Source organism: Gadus chalcogrammus, unplaced genomic scaffold (assembly GCF_026213295.1).
Source record: "Gadus chalcogrammus isolate NIFS_2021 unplaced genomic scaffold, NIFS_Gcha_1.0 GACHA032, whole genome shotgun sequence".
In the NCBI taxonomy this organism is placed as follows: Eukaryota; Metazoa; Chordata; class Actinopteri; order Gadiformes; family Gadidae; genus Gadus; species Gadus chalcogrammus.
In genome coordinates this window covers 12,072-38,915 of record NW_026613467.1, presented here as the reverse complement: position 1 = coordinate 38,915, position 26,844 = coordinate 12,072, and the positions used below count along the sequence as shown (strand labels likewise).

General features: G+C 49.1%; 2 protein-coding genes across 8 annotated transcripts in view; one reads left to right on the top strand and one right to left on the bottom strand.

The window, feature by feature from the left end:
- The window catches only part of LOC130377985 (kynurenine--oxoglutarate transaminase 3-like), a 28,373-nt gene extending 12,140 nt beyond the window's left edge, over positions 1-16,233 (bottom strand). Inside the window, exons 1-15 of one of the 6 annotated variants that reach the window (XR_008894441.1) lie at positions 16,033-16,231; positions 15,741-15,863; positions 15,279-15,337; positions 14,692-14,836; positions 14,052-14,201; positions 13,658-13,744; positions 12,653-12,778; positions 12,306-12,426; positions 11,743-11,819; positions 11,241-11,330; positions 10,292-10,478; positions 9,990-10,060; positions 9,700-9,786; positions 9,517-9,601; positions 8,422-9,092 (exon numbers count right to left, since the gene is read on the bottom strand). Coding sequence is in view for 5 of the 6 variants with exons in the window: in XM_056584931.1 (XP_056440906.1) it covers positions 9,548-9,601; positions 9,700-9,786; positions 9,990-10,060; positions 10,292-10,478; positions 11,241-11,330; positions 11,743-11,819; positions 12,306-12,426; positions 12,653-12,778; positions 13,658-13,744; positions 14,052-14,201; positions 14,692-14,836; positions 15,279-15,337; positions 15,741-15,833 (1,347 nt within the window). In the remaining variant the exon portion in view is untranslated. Of the gene's footprint in view, positions 1-8,320; positions 9,093-9,516; positions 9,602-9,699; positions 9,787-9,989; positions 10,061-10,291; positions 10,479-11,240; positions 11,331-11,742; positions 11,820-12,305; positions 12,427-12,652; positions 12,779-13,657; positions 13,745-14,051; positions 14,202-14,691; positions 14,837-15,278; positions 15,338-15,740; positions 15,864-16,032 lie in introns of those variants that run through there. The other 5 variants (XM_056584931.1, XM_056584933.1, XM_056584934.1 and 2 more) reach the window with 5 other exon arrangements.
- A 1,765-nt stretch (positions 16,234-17,998) lies between these two features.
- On the top strand, positions 17,999-26,777 carry lrrc8c (leucine rich repeat containing 8 VRAC subunit C). Of its 2 annotated transcripts, none has more exons than XM_056584928.1 (4): positions 17,999-18,118; positions 20,295-20,437; positions 22,788-23,108; positions 23,506-26,777. In XM_056584928.1, exons 2-4 carry the CDS (start codon positions 20,300-20,302, stop codon positions 25,426-25,428), a joined length of 2,382 nt encoding a protein of 793 aa, XP_056440903.1. In that variant the 5' UTR covers positions 17,999-18,118; positions 20,295-20,299; the 3' UTR covers positions 25,429-26,777. The 2 variants fall into 2 exon arrangements, with proteins under 2 accessions (XP_056440903.1, XP_056440905.1); XM_056584930.1 differs by lacking the exon at positions 17,999-18,118 and adding an exon at positions 18,125-18,819.
- The last annotated feature ends 67 nt before the right edge of the window (positions 26,778-26,844 follow it).

The window sequence follows — 26,844 nt, the reverse complement described above, 5'->3', positions numbered from 1 at the left end:
TCTGAATCAATTAGCGGCCTACAAGGCCACATCAAACATACTGTACCTCCAAGTAAGCTCTGGAGTAGGTCAGCGCCCCGACCGCGCTGTTCTCCGCGTCGTTAATTACGCAGAATGGCCTGTGGCCTTTCCCTCACATTAGTGGAGAAGGTCATTTGTCATGTCGGGAACGCGCTCCGTGCAGAACACCACCGGCGCTGTGCGGAGCGGAGATCACTCACTGGTTCACGTTCAATCCAACCTCTCAATCAGTCAGACTAAACATTTACCTTTGTTCTACCTTATTAGGTCGTGTTATACAACTGTTCCGACATTCCGTCCAATCGGGTTCCTGCTGGGAGTGGTGGCCTTACTGGTGGGCAGTGACCGTCGACGATTCAATACTGTGGGATCCAATCACGTGCCTTCTGTGTTTGTCCCGCCCATTCCCAGTTTGACTTGATATGTGTCACATTACTAAGAGACTGAGAGAACATGTATATATGTAGGCTACGTACTGTATATCTAGATATATTTACATATATGTAGAAATATACATTAACACACAAATGTGATAATAAATGTGTGTAATTAACAACGATGACACCGATCTGCCCAAAACTTTGTACCAATTAAAAACAAAATGATAACGGTAATTACCGGTTCATTTATAATTCACGGCGCAGCTTGAAGTTCCAGAACGTTGAAGCATACAAACGGGACCGACTGAAAACTGAGAAACTAAAACTAAGCTAACTAGGAACCGGACTGAACAGCTTCAAACCAGAGTGACATCAGAACCCGACTGAACCGCTTCCGACCGGAGTGACGTCGGCGCTGTGGGAGCTGAGGGCTGACAGCGGGAGATGGGCGCTCCGTTAATTACTCTAATGGCGTTGCTCCTCGTTAGGTCCTGATTTACGTGTCCCGCGGCCGCGTGGCGCCGCGCTACGCCACCGCCGCCCTCGCCGGTCTCCGTGGCGACGGCCTCGTTAGCCCAGACAGCTGTTCCCAGCCCCCCCCGGGCTACGGTCCGTCCGTGACGAACGGCGCGTACAGCACGGCGCGTACAGCCCGGTGAGAGAGAGAGAGAGAGAGAGAGAGAGAGAGAGAGAGAGAGAGAGAGAGAGAGAGAGAGAGAGAGAGAGAGAGAGAGAGAGAGAGAGAGAGAGAGAGAGAGAGAGAGAGAGAGAGAGAGAGAGAGAGAGAGAGAGAGAGAGAGAGAGAGTGAGAGAGTTCTGGATTGATTGTACAGGGCGGTGAAGTCGAGGTGGATGAAGTACAGGGTGATGTACTGCTGATGGAGTACAGGTGATGGAGTACAGGAGTACAGGTGATGGAGTACAGGTGGATGTAGTACAGGCGTAGTACAGGTCGATGGACTGGTTAGGATTCCTAGCTCCTCCTGCTCTTGTGTGTGTACCCATGTTGTACATATTGGACTCTCAATCATCCGAGGAAGATAAGCTCATCTACACGTTTTGTAAAGTGGGAGAAGAAGGATTCCAGTGTCAGCAGTGAGACTGACGTCTGTTCAGGTTAGCGTCTTTTCACCTGCTGGCGTGTCATCCCATCAACACCGCCACGTAACACCAATTTACACCCAGCCTCCCAACTAAACCTTTAAAACATTGAAACACTCAACTCAACTGGAGTATGAAGATTGTAAGAACTCTGAATTCGATCTGAAGTTAACAGATCAATATGGTGGTGTTTTCCATGCAGTTGAAAACAGTAGTTAGCATTGTGTATCATCTTACCCTAGCTCTCTGTGTTGTCTACGGGGAATGGGTTAACCTAGTGATAGTTAGTGCTTGGTTCTATGAACATCCTTACTGTACCGACAGAGATGTATTGTTGTTTCTCTTTCTTCTGACAAATGTACTTATTGTAAGTCGCTTTGGATAAAAGCGTCTGCTAAATGCTCTAAATGTAAATGTAAATAAAGCATGCCTGATTTAAGGTGAGGGGGGGGGGGCTTGCAGGGAGGGCACTGGCCATGGGGGGGGGGTTAACAGCAGCTCACAGATTCTGGACTCAGAACAAATTGAAACAAAGCCTCGGAAAATTAAAGGAACCGCAAGCTTATTATCGTTGAATCATTAAACCCACGCTCACAATGAAGTAATCTGCAAAACTGTGCAGCTTCATTTGCATAATTGGCACAGACCCCCCCCCCCCCCCCCGTAATGAATGATGGAGACAATAAAAGATGGTTGCTTAAATTTGGACCAATAACGGCTCAACTTCATCAGACCCCCGTGCTCTGATTAATCTGGGCTCACAAATCAGAGCGGGAAGATGGGGGAGAGGGGGGGAGAGATGGAGGGAGAGGGGGGAGGCAGAGGAGAGAATGGGGAGGAGAGAGAGATAAGAGAGGGAGGGAGGGAGGGGGAGGAGGGAGGGGGGGGGAAGAGAGGAGAGAGGGAGGAAGAGGGGAGAGGGAGGTGGAGGTAGCATAAAGATGGGGGAGATATGGAGGGGGGAGGCATGGGAGAGATCGGCGAAGGAGTCAGTAAGAGAAGATGGGATGGAAGAGTGAGGGTGAGGGAAGGGGGAGAAGGGGAGGAGGGAGGGAAGAGTGAGGGTGAGGGAAGGGGGAGAAGGGGAGGAGGGAGGGAAGAGTGAGGGTGAGGGAAGGGGGAGAAGGGGAGGAGGGAGGGAAGAGTGAGGGTGAGGGAAGGGGGAGAAGGGGAGGAGGGAGGGAAGAGTGAGGGTGAGGGAAGGGGGAGAAGGGGAGGAGGGAGGGAAGAGTGAGGGTGAGGGAAGGGGGAGAAGGGGAGGAGGGAGGGAAGAGTGAGGGTGAGGGAAGGGGGAGAAGGGGAGGAGGGAGGGAAGAGTGAGGGTGAGGGAAGGGGGAGAAGGGGAGGAGGGAGGGAAGAATGAGGGTGAGGGAAGGGGGAGAAGGGGAGGAGGGAGGGAAGATTGAGGGTGAGGGAAGGGGGAGAAGGGGAGGAGGGAGGGAAGAGTGAGGGTGAGGGAAGGGGGAGAAGGGGAGGAGGGAGGGGAGAGTGAGGGTGAGGGAAGGGGGAGAAGGGGAGGAGGGAGGGAAGAGTGAGGGTGAGGGAAGGGGGAGAAGGGGAGGAGGGAGGGAAGGAGGAAAAAGAGGGGAGAGGGGAGGTGAGGGGAGGAGAAGGTAGGAGAGGGAGGAAGCAGGTTTGGTCCGGGGAGGTGGGTGATGAAGTAGGGCCCTCCCTTAGATGTGTCAGGGCTCTGGGGGTACCAGCGTGTCCCCCGCAGCCCTCCGGGCTCTGGGGGTACCAGCGTGTCCCCCGCAGCCCTCAGGGCTCTGGGGGTACCAGCGTGTCCCCCTCAGCCCTCCGGGCTCTGGGGGTACCAGCGTGTCCCCCTCAGTCCCCGTCCAGCGGGTCAGGGGCGTGGGGGACTGGAGCAGAGCGGACGGGACCAGGGGCGTCTGGCCCTCATTAACCCCAGCGCCGCCGCGCTACGGCTGGGCTACCGTTAGCCGCAGAGCTTAGCGTTAGCCGCAGAGCTGATACATGAGACAAAGAATCGTCTTACATGACTGGAACACATCCGAAGTGTCCTTTAAGAAAGATGATTAAGTGTTCACTTAAGACTTAATCAACTGCACTTGAATAAATAGGATGTTAAGACTGAATTTAAGTGTTCTTTTGAGGAAGTTGATGAGCTGGACAGTGGGAGAAATTACAAAATAAAAGTATTTTGGTTTTTCGAACCTATTAATCTCGAGGTTCCCCAGATTTGGGAAGGACGTGATCGCTCTCGCAGCCAAAGGCGCACAACATCGGCCTTATATGTAGAAATAGTCATATCAAATTAAACATGAGAAACTCCGCTACAAGTACATATAAGTCATTTTTACACACTCCAAACACAACTCAAACACCAAGCACATTAATGAGAAAAAAATAGACAATTAAAAATAGGCTGGAGCTTAAGAGGCTAAACACTGAATGTCGTTTGGTTACATGATATCGTACTGCTGGTTTTATTTTGGTGATTCAGACACCTGACAACATGAGGACATCACATAAACATAATTGTATTAAAGTAAACTGTTATTTAGTATTTTAAACATCCTGAAAGCCGTCTTTAGAATTCCAGGTAGCGGCAGTACGACCTTCTCCGGAGTCACGCTAGATTAATGTTCGCCTCGGCAGGATTCCCATCCCATTTAAAAATCAATTAACATGATTGAATTGTTTTCCTGGATTTGATTAGGTGTGCTGGTGGAGTTGGGGAGAGATGTGTGTGCAAACAACACAAGCCTCTGGTAATTAAACACACACTTTAAATGAACACCAGTGAAACACGCTGGACGACGTGGACTCGTTGCACATCGGCCTCGTGTCTGTAAACGACAAACCGCTAAAACATCAATTTAGCTCAGCAGAGGATGTAACGACATCTGATTAAATCCACTGTGACCGATACAACGTACAAAACGATATCAAAACCATAGACGCTACGAAAGAGAAACAGAAGATACGGTGTTTGAACATCTTACAACGGTTTGTTCACGGTGGTGGTTCTTCCACTTTTTCTACTAGTGTACCCCCTCCAAGATATTTTTTCAGCTGAGAACCCCCTTCCAGACACAAATGTTTGAGAGAAAAACTAATGAAATGAACATAAATAATGTATGCGAGTCTAGCTTTAAGAATTTCAACTTGCTCATTCAAATATTCAAAAATATTTGAATATTCTTCTTTCTTTTTTTTTACATTTTCAGAGTACCGCCTGCAGTACTCCAAAGTACCGCTAGGGGTATGGGTACAGTATTGCAGCCAGATGGGCTTGTGGTGCTGTCTGCTCCATCAGCATCCTCACATTCCCACAGACATCCCTCCACAACCTCCTCCTCCACCACCACCACCACCACCTCCTCCCAATTAGGACTAAATCTAGTCCGGGAAATAAATGGCAGAAGCCACCAATTAATTATGTGTCCAGCGCGCTCTCCCTCTGTGTGTGTGTGTGTGTGTGTGTGTGTGTGTGTGTGTGTGTGTGTGTGTGTGTGTGTGTGTGTGTGTGTGTGTGTGTGTGTGTGTGTGTGTGTGTGTGTGTGTGTGTGTGTGTGTGTGTGTGTGTGTGTGGCACTCGCCATATGGCCGGGGTGAGCGAGGACATCATTTGTTGTCCGCTCTCGGCTTAAAACTCACACGGTGTCATTTTTCAAATCCTCATATCCTTTAATGAGCAGGTTTATAAACGGACCAAAACGCACAAAAGGACAGCGACTCAATGAATCCACAACTTCAAAAATCTGTTACTTTTGTTGGTTGCCTTGTTAGCTAGAAGCTAAAGACAATAATCTCCAACTCCTCTAAATAACTGGAATAAAGTTATTCCTCTGTAACAAGGCTAGCCGTCATGTAAACAACACTAGCTTAGCCTTTAGCTTGTTCGGACATCACTAATACTACATCCACCTCCCGACATCAGCACCACGGCGTTCCACCCGGAGCACATCAAACTCCGAGGCCGTCGCACGCGCGCTCCCCGAAGAGCAACTGCTGTTCCCCGCTCCTCCCCGCTGCCCCAGCCAGCCAATCAGAGCGCACGCTGCCCGGGCGGTATCTCAGCGCGCGGGCCACACTGACATGCAGAGGTCACATGGGAGAGGCCCCAACGTGCGCTGGGGTTTATGGGTAATAATAACGAGCTCGTTGGGGCTCTAATCAGCCATTGTGGCGTGAGACGGTGATTGAGATGAATCATTATGAGGATAATACCATTCATCAGACGGCTAATCTGAGCTGCTGGGGCCGGGCGCGGCCGCGGTGCGATCCCACGGAGGACGGATCGCTCTGTTGTTCCCAGCAACATGATTTAAACCAGCGGGCTGATGGGTCGTAGAGCGCCATTTAATCAGACGAACACGACACCTTACACCTGATATTACCTTATCTCACCGCTTAACTTATTGTCTTTAACCGTGTTGGGCAAATAGCTTGATTAATCAACTCCTTCCCTACACATCTAATTGTTTCCACTATCTCTAATGTTAACATCTATTTTCATCTAAACGTCGTCATTTTCTATATATATATTTTCTAGATGGATGGATAAGGGAGATTTACTTTATAGAAAGTATTCACAATATGAACACACACACACACACACACACACACACACACACACACACACACACACACACACACACACACACACACACACACACACACACACACACACACACACACACACACACACACACACACACACACCGGTGATAGTGATCCGGTGCTCATGTTTATGAACTCAGCCCATGTGTGTCTCCTAAAGGTCATGCTAGGCGCTGGTTGACTCTATTCATGACTGAACAGCCACAGTGTCTGAACCAGCGACAGCGGGCCGACACTAGCTCACATGCATAGTAACCAGAGGGCTCAGTGCCGACAGCTCGGCCGACTCCACATGTTTATTACAACCAGGTGGATGGTTGGAGGAAACACTGATTGTGTTTCACTCTCTCGCAACCTTTTGTTGCCTGATGAGTATTCACAAACCCACTCAGGACATTATTCAACTAGCGAAGGTTAACACGGCGCGCGCGCACACACACACACACACACACACACACACACACACACACACACACACACACACACACACACACACACACACACACACACACACACACACACACACACACACACACACACACACACACACACACACACACCAGGGATGACTTGAAGCCTTGTTTAATACCTTTTACTATACTTGTAAGATGTTTGCGAAATTACTCAATATAATGTAAATTATAGGTTTAAAACTTTGTGAACTATCTTCGATCATAGCAGTACTGGCAACTTCCAAAGTATTTAAAGTGAATATTTCTCAGAAACAGATGCTATACTAACAAGGTATTTTATTGACAGCACAGAAAAGCTAGGGCCATGGCCATACAAGGTTCCCAAGAACATCCAGCCACAATTTAGACGAATAGACAATAATGTGAAGACAATTCCGTTTTCATCAGTTAAATTTGTTACTTGAAAATGTAATCTGATGCTAGTTTTGATGCAGGTTTAATATCAGCATCAATGCAAATGTTTTTCTTCCCCGGTTTACAGAAAACATGTCAAGTCCTGTACTCTGTCTCCCTCTAGTGGTACTTCAACTGAATGACGAGGGTCTAACACATGATTACAAATAGGCCTACTATCCCCACTGAGATCATATTTATTTAGTTTATCCAATTAAGAAAAGCGATTGCCCAAATCATTCACTTTTCTTAAAAGGTATTTTTCAGATTATACATTAATATTTCATGGAAAATCTGCTCAACACTGTGACTATGTCACAAGCTAATTAACAAGGCTCTTCGTACAGGTTAACCCACAGGTCAAGTCCATTGTATTTATATAACCTCAGTCACAGTTGGTCTTCCAGACTCTACAGAGGTGGATTGGAAGTGTTGGACCATAGTTCAGTCGAATGGAATCAATAATTCATCAGATTCTTTGAATCCTGAAACAATAAGGTTGCCCACACCTGGCTCAAAGGATTAAGGTGAATCTATGCATGTCTATAATATTTCATCTTGGGATAATGATTTGTAAGAGTGAAACCGTGGCGTACGAGTCAGTGAAGCTAACAACAACACATGAGATTTACCCACGGGACAGTCATACTTTAGGGCCCAAATAGAAAATGTTACATATATTATATACTATGGTATAGCAGGTCTGGTTCCAATCTATATTATATTATGTTGGACTCGAGCCAGTACATATTATACTGTGGCGGAAGTCAAAAGCAGAGGCGTGATATTCTTTCATTGACTTTATTGTATCATTGCCCAAGACCTAACTTAACCAAGAAACTGACATTGACTTTTGGTGCGTTCCAGCGCCCATCCAAACCAGTGGGACGTCCTACCTCCAACTAAGAAAAGTGCACTGGAATGCCTGTCGAAGTGGAACATCCCACCGTCGAAGTGGAACCCCCTACTAGCGAACTGGGGGGTGATCGGCCTACCCCCACTTCACCAAGTAGGAGCTAGTGCAGTTCAGGTAGGATAAGTCCCACATCCCATTGTTTTGGATGGGCTCTGGAACGCACCATAATCATCCTCACTAACTCCTCACAAAGCAAAGCATGATGGGAACTCATCAGCAACCAATAGCAGTGGTATAAACAATACAATGAACATAGCCCTGGCGCTACAATACATTTTGTTGGACTAGAGCCAGTTTACATTATATATTGTGTTTGACTCGAGCCAGTATATGAGCCTTCTGCTCATCCAGACATATATTAACATCGTTTATTTTGTTCTATGGGTCTTTGACAGTCATTTTCAAAGTCACTCATACTGTCCTGAGAGGCGTTCAGCCACTAGCAAGGGTTCAGTGAACGTTTCGGATGTAATACGAACTTTAGTCCAATTAACTAATTTGAACAAACGTTGACGTGTGCTCGGAAAGAGAAGACATCGATACTCACCATGACATATCGATTGATCGGTGACGTCGCCGGGTTGCTGTTGGAAACCACTGAAATGTCTCTCGACCAAGTAGAGGCTAACACAGGTCTTCAGATGAAACAACCTTTGATAACTTTATTTTACACATACAGCTAACTTACTAAAACTTACATCTTGGATCAATGATCCCGTCTCTCTGATGGGCAACAACACCACGTGCGCTGTGGTGCGACTGGTGTCCGAGTCGCTGAGCAGAACCAGTCTGCCCAGCAGAGGGCGCTACACACCAGTAATGATACTACTTCGCAAGGAAATGTCAAATTTGTCGAAACGAATAATTTTTATAACAGCCTATGATGAGGAGACCATGAGAGATCACATGACAATAAGGTTTGTACAGAAAGGCACACTTTAATTCTAAATTTCACAGCAGTCGAGATCGATGTGTGATGTAGCAGAACAGTGGTGTTTGGACCCAGAATATCCTTTAGAAGAGGGTTTACTTTAGAAGACCACAGGGCCCTCTTCCATCAAATCCTTCTTCTCTTCGATTCATTGCATTTGTCCAATGACAAAATAAATATAAACTATTTTCACATTCTAGTTCTGCTATGGTAGTTGATTCACCTCCCGAGTAAGCATGGCCGTAGCTATGAGGTCACGGATGTCAGGATCTCTGTGCCTTCATTTCCTTAATAAAAAACAGGATATTTAAAGAAAAAATATTTATATTATCTATCGGCGCTATTTAACTGTTTATCAGGAGTTGAAAACATAGACCACACACACACACACACACACACACACACACACACACACACACACACACACACACACACACACACACACACACACACACACACACACACACACACACACACACACACTCTAAATGATGACACATGGTGCAGTTTTAACAAGTCCCTCTGCATCTATTTAATTATGAATGAGTTTGTGTGTAGTTAGTGTCTAGCATGGGTTGTGTTTTTAGGAGTCCTTTTGCTATGAATTTCGCCCATCCAGAAATGCAGTAAATAAGCTCCATTGAAAGAACAAATTCTGGACTTCACTAAATCCTAAACCCTGGCTTCGGCCCTTCGAGGTAGATGTTTCACCTCCTGAGTTAGCGGTGAGATGTTTCACCTCCTAGTTCTTCCAGTTCCTGATGATGTCTTCTGCTGCGTCCAGTGTCTCGTCTCGCTGTGGAGGACCAGAAGAAGGCCAACCTCGTTAAATCAGGCGCTGACCTGGAGGTTTGATTTGAGGAGCAGAGTGAGGGGCATAGTGGCGCTCCTCACCTTGATGAAACACAGACGGATGTACTTCTCAAAGCGGCTCCTGGACGCTTCTCCACAGAACGCCGTCACAGGAATGGCGGCCAGTTTCTGCATCATGAGGACATACCGTTTACACACAAGCAATGCACCCAAACTGTTAACATCCACACACACACTGCATCAGAGATGTTATCAACACGCCCTTTCATGTTTATCAATGTATAACACACACACACACACACACACACACACACACACACACACACACACACACACACACACACACACACACACACACACACACACGTTACCTTTTCCTTGATCATCCACTTGACGAACTTGAGGTCATAGGCCTCGTCTGGCATGTGGGACAGATCCACGTCTGAAGAGAGGGAGGGTGGGCCTTACTGAGGAGAACCTTTGACACCTCAAGAGGTGGTGTTCACTTGCTTCTCTTCTGATTCAGAGCCACGATGAAAGCAAAACTAGCTCGACCCATTTAAATAGCATGCTAAGGGACAGGGTTAAGGGTTAATGGTCAGTGTTAGGGGTCAGGGCTCAGTGTTAGGGGTCAGGCTCAGTGTTGGGGTCCATGTCCGGTGCAGTGACTCACTGAGCGGCGTGACGTCCACGATGATGAAGTACCCCCCCTCAGGCAGGATGGGGTTCATGCCCGCCTCCCGCAGGATGGCGGCCATGCGGTCCCTCTTCTCCTCCAGCTCCGCCGCCAGCGAGGAGAAGTAGCAGTCGGGCTGACCCAGACGCTCGTAGTCCCGCACGAGACCCTGGGCCACGGCCTCCTGAGGACCGGGGGTAGATACATGGAGGGGTAGATACATGGAGGGTTAGGGGGTAGATACATGGAGGGGTAGATACATGGAGGGGTAGATACATGGAGGGGTAGATACATGGAGGGTTAGGGGGTAGATACATGGAGGGGTAGATACATGGAGGGTTAGGGGGTAGATACATGGAGGGGTAGATACATGGAGGGGTAGATACATGGAGGGGTAGATACATGGAGGGGGTAGATACATGGAGGGTTAGGGGGTAGATACATGGAGGGGTAGATACATGGAGGGGGTAGATACATGGAGGGTTAGGGGGTAGATACATGGAGGGGTAGATACATGGAGGGGGTAGATACATGGAGGGTTAGGGGGTAGATACATGGAGGGGTAGATACATGGAGGGGGTAGATACATGGAGGGGGTAGATACATGGAGGGGTAGATACATGGAGGGGGTAGATACATGGAGGGTTAGGGGGTAGATACATGGAGGGGTAGATACATGGAGGGGGTAGATACATGGAGGGTTAGGGGGTAGATACATGGAGGGGTTAGGGGGTAGATACATGGAGGGGTAGATACATGGAGGGGGTAGATACATGGAGGGGGTAGATACATGGAGGGGGTAGATACATGGAGGGGTAGATACATGGAGGGGTAGATACATGGAGGGGTAGATACATGGAGGGGGTAGATACATGCAGGGGGTAGAGGATAGCGGGGGGGGGTGGGGGGGTATGACCCCACGCAGGTGGGTGGAGTCAGGACTCACCTGTAGAGGGGTGGAGCAGGTGTAGATGGTGTTCTGCATCACGGTCTGCAGATGTTTGACCAGATGCTCTGGCCCGATGGACCAGCCCAGCTGAGGAACACCAGGAGAGGTGAGGTTTAGGTCCCGTACGCTAACTCCTGGGACCTCCTGTCCTGGGACAGGATGGAGCGTCACCCTCAACTAACCCTCATCCTCGTTAGGATTCTAACTATAGACAAAAACCCTTGTTGTGATTGCCTTAAAAACAAAAAACACAATAGTGATTCTTATTCTCTCCCAGATAACCAGCTGGCCAATCAGCACGCGGCACATCGGCTTGGCAGCAGGCTGAGAGAGACTGAAACCGGTTGAGAGTGTGCGTTCATATTTCTGTCCTGTGTTTGACAGCTTGAGTGGTTAGTTGACACCCACTTGGCAGCCAATCAAACGGTAGCGTGACAGCGGAACGGTTTGTTCCCGTGTTCAGGGGCTCCTGTGTCCTGCTCTCCTCCCCTCAGCTCACCTTCCAGCCGGTGACGCTGAAGGTCTTCCCCGCGCTGCCGATGGTGATGGTTCTCTCCCACATCCCCGGCAGCGTGGCTGTGGAAAGCAGAGCGACGTTGGTTTATGTGGCGCTAGATCGTCGATACACTGGCAGGCTGCACTTGAAAATAAGAATTTTGTTCTTAATTTGCTTGCCTGGGTAAATAAAGGTTAATAATAATCAGATGTCAATAATGTTCTATCACAAATTAAACATTTAATTTGGACTTTTATTTGGAAATTATACAGGAAAAACACCTCAAATATCGAGATTTTAATTAATAAAATAAGGAGCTCTCAACAGATCCAGCACTTTACCTTTTCATGGTCGTTTTGTATTCATCGTTAGACATCGTGATGCGTCGTTATAGGATTATCTAACAATATATTGATTATTGCAGACTCGCTGTATTGAGATACTATCATATCGCGGGCCATGTATCATATCGTGTCGTGGGGTACCCTGAGTTTCCCTCCCCTGGTTCAGAGCGCTGTGGACCGGAGGTTGTAGACAACAGAGGAGCTCTCTGGGACCAGGCCTACCGATCTTGATGTGCTGGTGGCCCTTGTAGGTGAGCCACTCGTAGACCTCGTCGCTGAAGCACAACGCGTCGTGCTTGATGCACAGGTCGGAGATCATCTGCAGCTCGTCTCTGGTGAAGATCTGGAGAGGGAGGACCGGCCCACGTTACTGGGCTAGCCCCTTAAACACAGGCCCAGTCTCAAGGGGCCTCACAGACCCCCATTATACAAGAGCCACATTATACAAGACCGCCCGTTATACAAGACCCCAATTACACAAGACCCCATTACACAAGACCCCCCATTAGACCAGACCCCCCGTCGTGCGACCATGACCCCGGTGTCGGCCCGGCCCGGCTCTGACCCACCTTCCCGGTGGGGTTGTTGGGGGTGTTGATGATGATGGCCTTGGTCCGGGAGGTGAACTTGCTGGCCAGCTCCTCCGGGTCCAGGACCCAGTCCGCGCTCGTGAGCCCGCTCTGCTTCTCCGACTTCTACACCATCACACGCGTCCGATCATTAGCCCTCGTTGTGACGCACGGTCACAACGAGGGCACGCACGTCAACACGGTTACACACAACGCATTCACACAAAAGGGAATCGTCTAGGTGCAGCTGCTGCACAAAAAAGGACCAGGCTCGGGTTAGCATGAGCACGGGCTAGCATGAGCACGGGCTAGCTTGAGCCCGTGTAAGCATGAGCACGGGCTAGCATGAGCACGGGCTAGCATGAGCACGGGCTAGCATGAGCACGTGTAAGCATGCACAATGATTGGGCTTGGAACCACTGAGGAACATGAGCTTTGGATTCGGCTCTACAACCCCAACGCCCTAGGTGGAGCCGGACCAGCCGTCTACTGTTATAGCTAGTCTGCACTCAGGCAGTTTCTTGTTAGACTTGTTTCTTGACACACCACATTAACTCAATTATATTCAATTGTGTTTGAGCAGCCCTTAATCCCGGGTACATTCTCACAGGGCTTAACAGGCTGGTTGCATCTACTCCCGGTTCGCTGACTGTCCTCCTCAGCCACACTCGGGAGCCTCTAGAAGATCGTGTAGCGTCTTCTCCTACCTATCTTTGTCGTGCACGGGGAATGGGTTAACCTGGTGATGGTAAGCGCTCGCTCGGCACTTGGTTCTATGAACATCCTGACTGTACTGATAGCGATACATTGTTGTTTCACCTTCTTTTGACAAATGGACTTTGCTTTGGATAAAAGCGTGTGCTGAACGCCCTACATGTAATGCTGAACGTCTTAATGTAATGTCAGGTGATGCGGCTCCCCCCCCCCCCCCCCCCAGTGACACACACCCCCACCCCACCTCACAGTGTCGGGGCCGCAGAGGAAAGGACGCCGGGCGGGACTCACCAGCTTCAGCGATATGAGGACGGGCGTCGCCCCGGCCATCTTCACCATGGGGATGTAGCAGTCGAAGTACGGCTCGATGATGATCACCTGGAGGACGGGTTACAGTCAGACCCCGGGAACTAGCCCGCGGCCACCAAGATGGCCGCCCGCTGAATAAGTTCAAGTTCGAGTTGAAATCACTTTAATCTTTTGATTATTTTCTGTCACATACTAGGTCATACATGTACAACTATGAATGAAAGGTTTACTTTGCCTGCTCCATGAACCGTGAGTAAACAAGAATCAAGTAAAACCCACAATACACAACAGTAATAACTAGCGCTGGAGCCGGGGGGACTGTCCCCCAGTACGTCCCACCCAGTACGCCCCCCCCCCCCCCCCCCCAGGGTCGTACCTCGTCGCCCTCCTCCACCAGGGCCTGCATGGTGCAGAACAGAGAGCCGTAGCCCCCCACCGTCACCAGCACCTCCTTCAGGGGGTCGATGGGGCGCTCACACACCTTACCGTACACCTGGGAGAGGGCGTTGACCAGCGCTGGGTGACCCTGGAGAGAGGGAGAGGGAGAGGGAGAGGGAGAGAGAGGGGGAGGGAGAGGGAGAGGGAGAGGGAGAGGGAGAGGGAGAGGGAGAGGGAGAATAATAAGCAGTAACCATATAAAGAGCATTAGTATATGCCACACGTGAATCTCCTAAGGTGGCGCAATGTGATTGGTTCACTATCTCGGGATATTGGGCAATACCCCGTGATTGAGGTCTCAAACTCTGGATATTGTGACGGTCATCTCGTCACGCTAATACAAACAAATAAACTGCTAATAAAAACAAATAAATCCCGGCCAAAAGTGTGATCTTGTTTATTTTTGGAGTGTTCACGTGTGGTAATACTCAAACGATTATTGACCTCAGGCTCCGTGAATGCTGGGGAATACTATTCACGGGGCCTTCGGCGAACAGTTGTCAAGTAGCCCTGCAGCGTGACATGAGGCTGGCTCTCTGGTGTTGTTGCCGGGGGAGACGCAGGCGCAGGGGACTCACGAAGCTGCGGGTGTACTGGTTCATGCGGTCCACCGACACGGCCTTGGCCAGCGCCGCCGTGATGTAGGAGGGGGGGGGGAGGTCAGGGAACCCCTGGCCCAGGTTGACCACGGAGGGGTCGGCGGCCAGGCCGGTGAGGGCCACCCTGAGACACACATAGGGGGTCGCGGGGTCAGTCTCCGGGAGTCGCAGCCCGACCTGGCTCTTAATGTACCCACTTATTGTATGTTTTACGTCCTGGTTCTAAAAAATGTAACTTAGCATTGTACTAGCATCTTATCCTCGCTATCTTTGTTGCGTACTTGGAATGGGTTAACCAAGAGATTGTTAATGCATGTAAATTGGTCCTATGAACATCCTTACTGTACCGACAGAGACATATTGTTGTTTCTCTTTCTTCTGACAAATGTCCTTATTGTGAGTGCCTTTGGATAATGGCGTCTGCTAAATGCCCTGAATCTAAATGAGGATACAGACATCCCTACTGTACCACCATAGACTGAAGAACGTTGTCGGTAACCGTCTGTTTACAGTCGACTCATACAGAAGGGTTTGACAACATGTGTGGGCGTGTATTTAATACTCACCATATGTTGTGGTCAAGTCCTTCGATCCTCTTGGCATTTGTATGCGTGGACATTATACCCTGCAACATGAGAGCAGGTCATGTGACTCTCTGTAATGAGCTACACATCGCTGGTTTAGCGATTCACACTGGAAAGAGATGGACATTAACCACAATAACCAGTTCACCTTCATGGCATTCGTTTTTTCACCTTGAACCAGCGAAACAAATATAATAACAATAGTTATCCACAGATACTCTGTAAATACCTAATTATTATGTGTGTGGTCCATCAAAAGTTGATGTAATACTCCTTCACTTACAGTAATAACACATGCATGTTCACAATAGAATACAGCTCACCGGTTTGAGGTGGATTAGGTTTGAATCCACCAGTATACGTTTACTGTAATCCACCTGTGGGATAATAGGAGTGGATCCACCCAACTTGAACATGCATGAATGGAGGAGATGAATGACCTACTGTTGTGGTGGTGGAGACCCGTCGTGCGCCGTGCAGCCAAACAGCCCGCTGGCTGACCCTGTAGAGATGTTGGGACAGCCCGGCGATACTCATCCTTGACACACGTACAACAGCCCGTCACTTCTACAAAGCAGGCATGCATGTCAAACCCTGACCGGGTCTCCATGCAGACCCGGTCATTCAAGTGCAACCCATATCTGGACATATCACCGTTAACCATGAACTAGCTTCCGTTTTCAGAACTACGTTAAGACATATTACGTATCGGGCCAAATTATAAGCGTGAACTCACAAGCTTCACCTGGTCGTCTCGGGTTGGTGGTTGAATGTGAAGTTTGCTCGGGCATCGGCGTCCAGAGTTCACAGATTCTCTTCAGGGATCAGCTCCGTTAACCACGCCCCCGATCCGCAAACCACGCCCCGCGCCACACCAAGCCACGCCAAAAGTTAACATTAATAAATACATTTACTTTTATTAACGATTACGAATTTTCAAGAAATACAAAATAAAGTATATCCGTCACTTTTTAAATTAACTTCAGGGAATATTAACGCATCATAGTCATCATCGTCATCATCATCATCATCATCATCATCATCTGCGTCATCATCCTCCTCATCATAACAATAACAGTGATAGACCTCCGTGCAAAAGGCAAGAGCAACAAATGACCACGTTTCAAGCGCCATAGTCTGTTAAATACATCAGATTAATGCGCACATAACACTATAGAGGCGGATGACGAAACGACCCTCCCGGGCAAAGGCAGAATCTGATTGGACCGTTTGGTCGAGGGACCCGGAAGTGTATGGAGATGTATTCTGTAAAATAGGGAATAAATAATGCTAATTAGTTAATTACCTACAGCAATGTTTCGTATGCATTAGAGTGTAATCAAAAAGATAGATACTGATTATAAACGTAATCAAAATGTATATATATTTTTTCTACAAAGATATACCAGAGGCAGCAACGTAAAGCATCCACAGCAGCGACCCCTACATTCCGTAAGGAGGACGTCCATCTCAGGAATGTTTCAAGAGCAAATCACAAGAAGGCCCTCGCTGGATCAGGACGCAGAGGGCAGATAGATCAATATTGACGAAGAAAAACATCAGTATCTCCTTTTAGAAAATACCTAGCCTGCATGAAATATGTATCAATAAGTATTTCATTCATAGTTATCTACTACTAGGCCTGGGTTGATATTAGGCTACTTTAATTAAAGGATGGTTAGTTTTGTTATTTATTTTGCTTGAAAATAAAAATGTCCTTCAAATCGAGCATAGGCCTATCACCAATACAAACCATTTAAACGTTATCTGACCAGAGCACTAGCCTCAAATGGCACCATTTATAGGGTTAAATGTTCGTATTAAACCTTGTCAAGATTAATTGGATTTTATTTGATATCCAGAATATAATGGAAAGGTGTTACCTGGTAATGGTTGATCCCTTTTTATACATACAAAATACACAAACTACCAGAAACATGTTAGATTAAAATAAACACAACATGGTAACCAACACAGTATCTCATATCTGTTGTGAGAAATCATAACTATTCATTTTCACTTTAATATTGTATCTTATCTTGAAGACCAAGCTTGATTCATGACATATTTTGATTGCTAATTTCTCCTCCATCATTCAAACTCTTAAACCATCTTTAGAGCCTGATATTGAACGTCTTGTGACTTCTCACTCAAACAATGAAACGTGTTGTAAAGTTTGGTGATTTGAGGTTTCCCCCTGTGTGCCAGTTCAACCCAGCCCCTTACTGGTCAGAACCCCCCAAATCCCACAGGATCACTCAGAGATGAATGGACTCCATACATACCAGTCCGTCAAACAACTGTGTGTGTGTGTGTGTGTGTGTGTGTGTGTGTGTGTGTGTGTGTGTGTGTGTGTGTGTGTGTGTGTGTGTGTGTGTGTGTGTGTGTCTCAATTAGTCTGTCTCAATTAGTCTGTCTGTCTGTCTGTCTCTCTCCCGGTGCGTGTGTGTGCCTCCCCCCCTCTCTCTCTCTCTCTCTCTCTCTCTCTCTCTCTCTCTCTCTCTCTCTCTCTCTCTCTCTCTCTCTCTCTCTCTCTCTCTCTCTCTCTCTCTCTCTCTCTCTCTCTCTCTCTCTCTCTCTCTCTCTCTCTCTCTCTCTCTCTCTCTCTCTCTCTCTCTCTCTCTCTCTCTCTCTCTCTTCGTGCGCGTGTGTGTGTGTGTGTGTGGACGGTATCCACGCCCCTATATGTCGTGTAGCCCGGGCCGAGCTCAGCTCCTCCAGGAAGACACATAACGGACCAGGCAGCAGACGCCCGGACGTCATGCCCCACCAGCCCGTCTCCTTGGACCAGACACAGACCCCCCTCTTACACCCTTCATGAGGTAAAATCACCTTTCATTACCGCAGCGCCGGCTACTTTGTGTCTTAAACGACGTCGCTTTTCCGAAGGTAAGACGCGCGGCTGGATTCCTCCGCAGTAAGAGCCTAGCGCTATGCTCTCCCCTCTGATGGGAAGCCAACTATGACACTGTATTCGTATTTACAGCGGACACACTGAGGGTCCGAAATATAGGATGATTACAATGTTAAAGCCACACGGTCTGCGTGAGATTCATTTTAGAGGGCGATGGCACTTTTACCTTGAAGCGATCCTCCCGTTACATTCAGGGGGACGTGAGAGGGGGACGCTGGATGAACGGGTGTCATTCTCCCCCCCATCACAAACTCACTCGCTTTATTGTATGCGTACCCCATTTTTTGGGTCGACTTAAAACGGTACAAGCTCATTGGCAAGTCATGGGCCCCGATTAAATGATTTGTTCGGCGAGGTTCTGATCGGTAACCTTGATGTTACACACGCTTTGTTAAATCCCTGATGGGTGTGAACCAAACGAAGAGGCAGGAGGCTGTTTTTGGATATCTGAGATTCGCAACATTTCCTGACAGGAAGACCCGCTGCCCTGCCTACTGTCCGTCCGGCCCGCTGTCTGTCCGTCCGGTGGAAAGAAAGCCTTTCTGCCTCCCAATGTCCAGAACGTTTAATCCAAGCGGAGAAACAGACAATCGTTTCCATACGATAGAGGTTTGTTTTAGAAATGTATTTTCCAAAACAAAATATTCTGGACTACTTAATGTGCGTGTGTGTGTCTCTCTCTTTTTTACACACACACACACACACACACACACACACACACACACACACACACACACACACACACACACACACACACACACACACACACACACACAGTATACCTCTGGCGTCCACCCTGACCAAACGGTGGTCACATGACATCACTCCGGTCCACAATTAGAAAAGTCAGCGCTGACTTGGTGACCTGGGAGGGGATCCTACTCCTCTAGAGGGGGAGAGGGTCAGGTATCCAGAGGACACGGGAACACAACAGAGAGCGTTTGACTCTGTCCGCTTAAATGAAAATGCTTTGTTTTTTTTGCTGTGCTCTGTATGTGACTGACCAAACGCGTGATTTATGGAGGGGAGCTCCCTCCCCCCCCCCCCCCTTAATGCCTACGCTGTGGTTTTGGGCTGAGGTTCGGGAGGTGGAACTGGAGACCCAGGCTGATCGATCCACTGAGCGGCCCCACCGAGACGCAGACCTGTCCAACGCCTAATGACATTCAGCACGATGCTGCTGCCCACTGCATCCACCAGAGGGGGGGGGTGTGTGTGTGTGTGTGTGTGTGTGTGTGTGTGTGTGTGTGTGTGTGTGTGTGTGTGTGTGTGTGTGTGTGTGTGTGTGCGCGTGCGCGTGTGTGTGTGAGGGAAGTGCATAACAAGAACTGAAATTGCCAAGGGTTGTGATGCATTCGATATCGTCAGGTTTAGTATTTGGAAAATACTCAGAGTGGTTAAGTTAAGAGATGGATAGTAAAGGCACCAGGTTAGAGATGGTTAACTACGTGTCAGGTTGGAGCTTTTTAACTAGGTATCAGGTTAGAGATGGTTAACTAGGTATCAGGTGACAGGTGGTTAACTAGGTATCCGGCTAGCGCTGGTTAGTTTGGGTACCAGGTTAGCGATGGTTAGTTTGGGTACCAGGTTAGCGCTGGTTAGTTTGGGTACCAGGTTAGCGCTGGTTAGTTTGGGTACCAGGCTAGCGCTGGTTAGTTTGGGTACCAGGTTAGCGCTGGTTAGTTTGGGTACCAGGCTAGCGCTGGTTAGTTTGGGTACCAGGTTAGCGCTGGTTAGTTTGGGTACCAGGCTAGCGCTGGTTAGTTTGGGTACCAGGTTAGCGCTGGTTAGTTTGGGTACCAGGTTAGCGCTGGTTAGTTTGGGTACCAGGTTAGCGCTGGTTAGTTTGGGTACCAGGTTAGCGCTGGTTAGTTTGGGTACCAGGTTAGCGCTGGTTAGTTTGGGTACCAGGTTAGCGCTGGTTAGTTTGGGTACCAGGTCAGAGGTGATGTAATCGAAGGGGTTCTCCATACATGAAGGTGGCGGCGGTTCTGTTGTCCTGTTGCCCGCCCGTCGTTGGTCTCCCCCTGGTCTCCCCCTGGTCTCCCCCTGGTCTCTCCCCTGACCCGTCGTTGTCTCGCCAGGCGCTATGATTCCCGTAACGGAATTCCGACAGTTCTCGGAGCAGCAGCCGGCGTTCCGCGTTCTGAAGCCGTGGTGGGACGTGTTCACGGACTACCTCTCCGTCGTCATGCTCATGATCGGAGTGTTCGGCTGCACGCTACAGGTGGGCACGCACGCACGCGCGCACACACACGAACACACCCACAAACGCACACACACACACACACGCACGCACGCACGCACGCACGCACACGCACACACACACAGGTCATTAAGGAGCAGGTAGGGGTTAGACAGTACAGAGACAGGTCATTAAGGAGCAGGTAGGGGTTAGACAGTACAGAGACAGGTCATTAAGGAGCAGGTAGGGGTTAGACAGTACAGAGACAGGTCATTAAGGAGCAGGTAGGGGTTAGACAGTACAGAGACAGGTCATTAAGGAGCAGGTAGGGGTTAGACAGTACAGAGACAGGTCATTAAGGAGCAGGTATTAGGGGACTGAACCCACCACCTCCAGCTGGGAGCAGACCACTAGCCTAGCCACTAGGCTACCCTTCCAGACACCACCTGTGTATTTAAATGGAGATAAACCAATCTAGGTTCAATGGCCCTTTGTGGTCTGAAGCCAGACCACAAATATTTCAGCTTCTCTCTCGCTCTCTCACACAGAGACAGAAAGTCCACATTCTGTCCAAAGCTTAAAGAAAAATACAAGTGCTAGCTCTCCTCAGCGCTCTGTCCCTCTTCCTGCTACTTCATTCATATCCTTTTAAATGTTTCTAATTTGAGTCTGACTTATTGATATCTGTCATATATTTACTATTTATTATTGCGGTGTTGGTTCTAATGTATTTGGTGGTCTTTAAAAGCCATTCCTTTCACAGACCATCAAATGGGACGCACAGTATAGGGATTCAAAGATATGCTGAGTCTCAGAGTAGTTTTTCCTAATCTTCCCCAAGGACTCCAGAGGGAATGGGTGTGGTTGTGGCTCACATATGTCGCATGAAGCCATGTTTCCACACAAACCTTGCATCACATTAACCCAAGGCCGAATAAACCACGCTAAACTTTAGGGAACCACTGAGTAAGACTCTAAATTAATCTTTAAAACCAATTTATTGGAATCTATAGCTTAGCCTAATGAACTTAAACACTTTAAACATTTAGACCTATTACAAATCCCCAAGGAGGGGAATCTGTGGGACATGTATAGACTTCCACGGTTTATTTAGCAGAGTAGCTAAAGGTAGTTGAATGGCTTGACAAACAGGCCAGTGTGCAGCCTAGCTAACTCTCAGAGCAGCTTCTGTTTACCAGTGGAAACTCCCGCCAAATCGCCCCCTCCTTCATAAACATAGGCCCCCAAAACCCATTGACTTGTCACGTTAGCTTATTGTTGCTTATTTGCCTGTGTATAAAGCACAACGCTCTCGCCTGCCGCGGCACCATGCAGTGAAACCATGGTATTACGGTATTTGCTAAATATGCCATTAGCCAAAACAATAAATCCCTAACCGAAAGCCAGGATGATGTAAAACATTGAGATGTTTTAGGAATAGTCTGTGGCCTGCGGTCATCCCAGAACCCAGTGTTTGCGAGAGCGTCCAAACTGTTTGTAAATAGTGAGAACAATTAATTACGCTGGCCATCCGACGGAGCTGAGAGACGGCGTTGGGTGGGTGAGTCAGATCGCGAGGCAGATATCTGTGCTAGCAGCAGACATCCTGGGATTGTCAGGAGGAGTCGTATCAGAGTTCAAAGAGCTGTGGTGGAACAATGCAGCGTTCCGTGCCCGCCGTGTTCGACACGTTCAGGCCACATTCTTACAGAAGTCGGGATAGGGAGACCTCGCATACTATATCCTCTCTTACTGTTATCCCCGTTTCCTAAAACAACAGGACACAACAGGAATAATCCTAAAGCAACAGTGATCAATTAATAACAGAAACTACTCCTAATAGTGATGATTATTCACTTGTGGAATACTATCTTTATATATAGTCGAGTCATCCTCACGACTCTACCCTCTATAGGCTATAGATGCAAACGGATCGATGTGATGGTCCCATTTCCTTTGAGTGATGAGAAGTCGGCCTTTAAAGTTGTTTAGGGTCGCCATCTTGTTGCACTCAACCACTCGAGTGTTTGGATAGGTGTGGGTTTGTTAGGGTTTGGTTTGGTCACTCAGTCTGTTTGTGTCTTGATTTTCCGATCAACTGTTTTTCCCACGTCTTCTCTTCCTGTATGTCTTTCTTTCGGTTTTTCCCGCAATAGTTTGTTCAATCTTTCTTTCTCTTTAGGTCATCTTAAATCGTTTTTTCCCTCTTTGTTTCTCTTCCGGACTTTTTAAATAGTTTATTCACCCTTTCTTTCCTTCATGCAATCTCTTGTTCACTCTTTCTCTCTCTTTCATTAAATCCTTCGTTCTTCCTCCATGTCCTCCTTCGTACCCCCGTGCGGTGGGTGGTCTCCCCTCCCCCGCCCCCCTTGTCTGGTCGCTCGTCTCCCAGGTCATGCAGGATAAGATCATCTGCCTGCCCCAGAGGACCGCGGCCTCCAACCAGACGGCAGCGCTGCCCAACCGGACGGAGCCGGAGGACGTGTCCCTGCTGGCCTACCAGGAGATGACGGGGCTGAAGACAGACCTGGACCTGCAGCAGTACAGCTTCATCAACCAGATGTGCTACGAGAAGGCGCTGCACTGGTACGCCAAGTATTTCCCCTACCTGGTGCTCATCCACACGGTCATCTTCATGGTCTGCAGCAACTTCTGGTTCAAGTTCCCTGGCTCCAGCTCCAAGATAGAACACTTCATCTCCATCCTGGGGAAGGTAAATATATAGGCATTTTATTCTAATGTATCTTAAATTTACGTTTAGGGCGTTAGGCAGATGCTTCTATCCAAGGCGACTCACAATAAGTCCATTTGTCAGAAGAAAGAGAAACAACAATATATCACGTTCGGTACAGTAAAGACGTTCCTAGAACCAAGTGCCAAGCACTAACAATCACTAGGTTAACCCATTCCACGTATACAACACAGATAGCTGGGATAAGACGCTACACAATGATAAGTACTATTTTTAAGTGCGAGGACGTACAAAATATAAGAGGGGTGTGGGGGAGGCTATTCAGAGTCCAGGGGAACTCTGAACATCTTTGCCACTATTCCACTACTCTTCTGTACTATCTGACACCCGAGTTGCCCTCCTCTCCTCCTGCCTCCAGTGCTTCGACTCCCCGTGGACCACCAGAGCCCTGTCCGAGGTGTCCGGTGAGAACCCGGAGGAGAAGGACCACCAGAAGCTGAGCGCCAGCCGCTGCAGCATCAGCGTGGCTCCGGAGGAGAAGGTCACCCTGGAGAAGACCCAGTCCCTGCGCTCCATCCCCGAGAAAATCGTGGTGGACAAGCCCACCGCCAGCGCCATGGACAAGAAGGAGGGCGAGCAGGCCAAGGCGCTCTTCGAGAAGGTCAAGAAGTTCCGTTTGCACGTGGAGGAGGGGGACATCCTGTACATCATGTACGTCCGCCAGACCGTGGTCAAGGTCTTCAAGTTCCTCCTCATCCTGGCCTACAACAGCATCCTGGTGTCGGAGGTCCAGATCACGGTCAAGTGCCACGTGGACATCCAAGACATGACGGGCTACGCGGACTTCTCCTGCAACCACACCATGGCGCACCTGTTCTCCAAGCTGTCCTACTGCTACCTGTGCTTCGTGGCCGTCTACGGCCTCACCAGCCTCTACACCTCCTACTGGCTCTTCTACCGCTCCCTCAAGGAGTACTCCTTCGAGTACGTGCGCCAAGAGACGGGCATCGACGACATCCCCGACGTCAAGAACGACTTCGCCTTCATGCTGCACATGATCGACCAGTACGACCCGCTGTACTCCAAGCGCTTCGCCGTGTTCCTGTCGGAGGTGAGCGAGAACAAGCTGAAGCAGCTCAACCTCAACCACGAGTGGACGGCGGAGAAGCTGCGCCAGCGGCTGGTGACCAACGCCCACAACCGTCTGGAGCTGCAGCTCTTCATGCTCTCCGGTTTGCCCGACACCATCTTCGAGGTGACCGAGCTGCAGTCGCTCAAGCTGGAGATCCTCTACAACGTCACCATGCCCGCCTCGGTCTCCAAGCTGGAGGACCTCCAGGAGCTGTCGCTATACCAGTGCTGCCTGAAGCTGCACACCACCGCCACCTCCTTCCTCAAGGAGAACCTCAAGGTGCTCCGGGTGAAGTTTGACGACAGCAGGGAGCTGCCCGGCTGGCTGTACGGCCTGCGCAGCCTGGAGGAGCTCTACCTCACGGGCTCGCTGAGCTCCGACGTCTCCAAGAACGTGGTGCTGGAGTCGCTGCGCGAGCTCAAGTGTCTGAAGGCGCTGACGCTGAAGAGCAACCTGGCCAAGATCCCCCAGTCCATCGTGGACGTGTCCAGCCACCTGCTGCGGCTGTACCTGTACAACGACGGCACGCGGCTGGTCATGCTCAACAACCTGAAGAAGATGGTCAACCTCACGGAGCTGGAGTTGGTGCGCTGTGACCTGGAGCGCATTCCCCACGCCATCTTCAGCCTGTCCAACCTGCAGGGGCTGGACCTGAAGGAGAACAACCTGCGCAGCGTCGAGGAGATCGTCAGCTTCCAGCACCTGCGCAAGCTCACCTGCCTGAAGCTGTGGTACAACAGCATTACGTACATCCCCGAGCACATCAAGAAGCTGGGCAGCCTGGAGCGCCTCTACTTCAGCCACAACAAGATCGAGGTGCTGCCCTCGCACCTCTTCCTGTGCAACAAGCTGCGCTGCCTGGACCTGTCCAACAACGACATCCGCTTCATTCCCCCGGAGATCGGCGTGCTCCAGAGCCTGCTCTACTTCTCCGTCAACTGCAACAAGATCGAGAACCTCCCCGACGAGCTCTTCTTCTGCAAGAAGCTGAAGACGCTGAAGCTGGGCAACAACGCGCTGTCCCTGCTCTCGCCCAAGGTGGCCTACCTGGCGCTGCTCGCGCACCTGGAGCTGAAGGGGAACCACTTCGAGGCGCTGCCCGCCGAGCTGGGCGGCTGCCGCGCGCTGAAGCGCAGCGGGCTGCAGGTGGAGGACACGCTGTTCGAGACCCTGCCCTCCGAGGTCCGGGCCCAGATGAAGACGGAGTGAGCCGGCGTGCCTTACGCCCCCTGACCCCAAGTGCCGGCTCCCCCGTCCGTGGGTCTGTCCGTCTCCCGGAGGTCATACTTAGTACCCTGCTGCGTGTGAGTATGACCGGAGCCATACCATGAGTTATGTTGTGCTACGATGTCATTCTATGACGTCCTGCTCCATATCAGTGTTGTGTCATACGACTAGTGTGACGTCCTACTATGACTAATATAACATGCTTTATATTAGCGTGATGTTGTGTGACATATGGCTATTTGTCAGTGTGATGTCATACCATGTATCGGTGATGCCATGCTATGACGTCATCCTATGACATGAGGCTTTATATCAGTATTATGACATACTGCTCTTCATCAGTGTGGTGCGGAAGATGAACACTCTTGTTATTTGGTGACTGCTGGGTTGACGATGAGTTTGTATTTCTGGGACCAGGCTGACATGGATCTATGTTTCTATGATGGCTGAACCCTCAAGGAACCAGGACAGACTCCTGTAGTGACCAAACACACACGCCCTAGTCCCTAACGAGCTGTTCCTACCCGCTCCCTAACGAGCTGTTCCTACCCGCTCCTTAACGAGCTGTTCCTACCCGCTCCCTAACGAGCTCTTCCTACCCACTCCTTAACGAGCTGTTCCTACCCTCTCCTTAACGAGCTGTTCCTACCTGCTCCTTAACGAGCTATTCCTACCTGCTCCTTAACGATCTGTTCCTACCTGCTCCTTAACGAGCTGTTCCTACCTGCTGCTTAACGAGCTATTCCTTCATCTATCTGTAATCACCTTTTGTCACTTTGGATAAAACGTCTCACTAAAGTTAAGAAGCTCATGGCAGATTTGATGCTTTGGGACGACAACAGACATGAACAGCACTGAGGAGATCAGCACAAGGACGCCTGCTGTTCGCTGTACAGGACCTACGTAGGCAGGAGTAAAGATTGTTTGGGTTGTTGTAAAGTTTCTTTGTTAACCATCCTATAAACAGAACCACGTAGGCCTTGTCCTTTAAGTAAGAGAAAGCTTCCCTTAAAGTAGCTTGAGACTTGAGAAACGTAAGGTCCAGTCAGAGACGATCAGGGTAACTCATAACGTACCTCATGATGCTAGTGTGGGATCAGCTAGCGTTTCCTACCATTCGCGACAGTGTCATGGAAATGTTGTTCTGTTCTAGGAAGCTAATATTTATGGCGCTAGCCATCCAAAGGGAATGTTATGCTGTTATTATGCAATTATCATTTGGTTCATGAATTATACACACACGCGCCTGAACTTGAGGAAAATGTATTTTTATAAGCAATTTTGTCATGTTAGATAATAAAAAAAATAGTTGGTTTAATTATAGTTCGAATGTGTCTGCTCTGTTGTTTTACACTATGAATGCCATTTTAAAAAACACATCAATTATTTACATAAATA

Excerpts from the sequence above, each read along its gene's own strand:
- lrrc8c (XM_056584928.1), top strand. The coding sequence starts at position 20,300 with ATGATTCCCGTAACGGAATTCCGACAGTTCTCGGAGCAGCAGCCGGCG. Across the intron at positions 20,438-22,787 it reads TGTTCGGCTGCACGCTACAG|GTCATGCAGGATAAGATCAT; the intron begins GTGGGCACGCAC and ends CTCGTCTCCCAG. Across the intron at positions 23,109-23,505 it reads TCATCTCCATCCTGGGGAAG|TGCTTCGACTCCCCGTGGAC; the intron begins GTAAATATATAG and ends TCCTGCCTCCAG.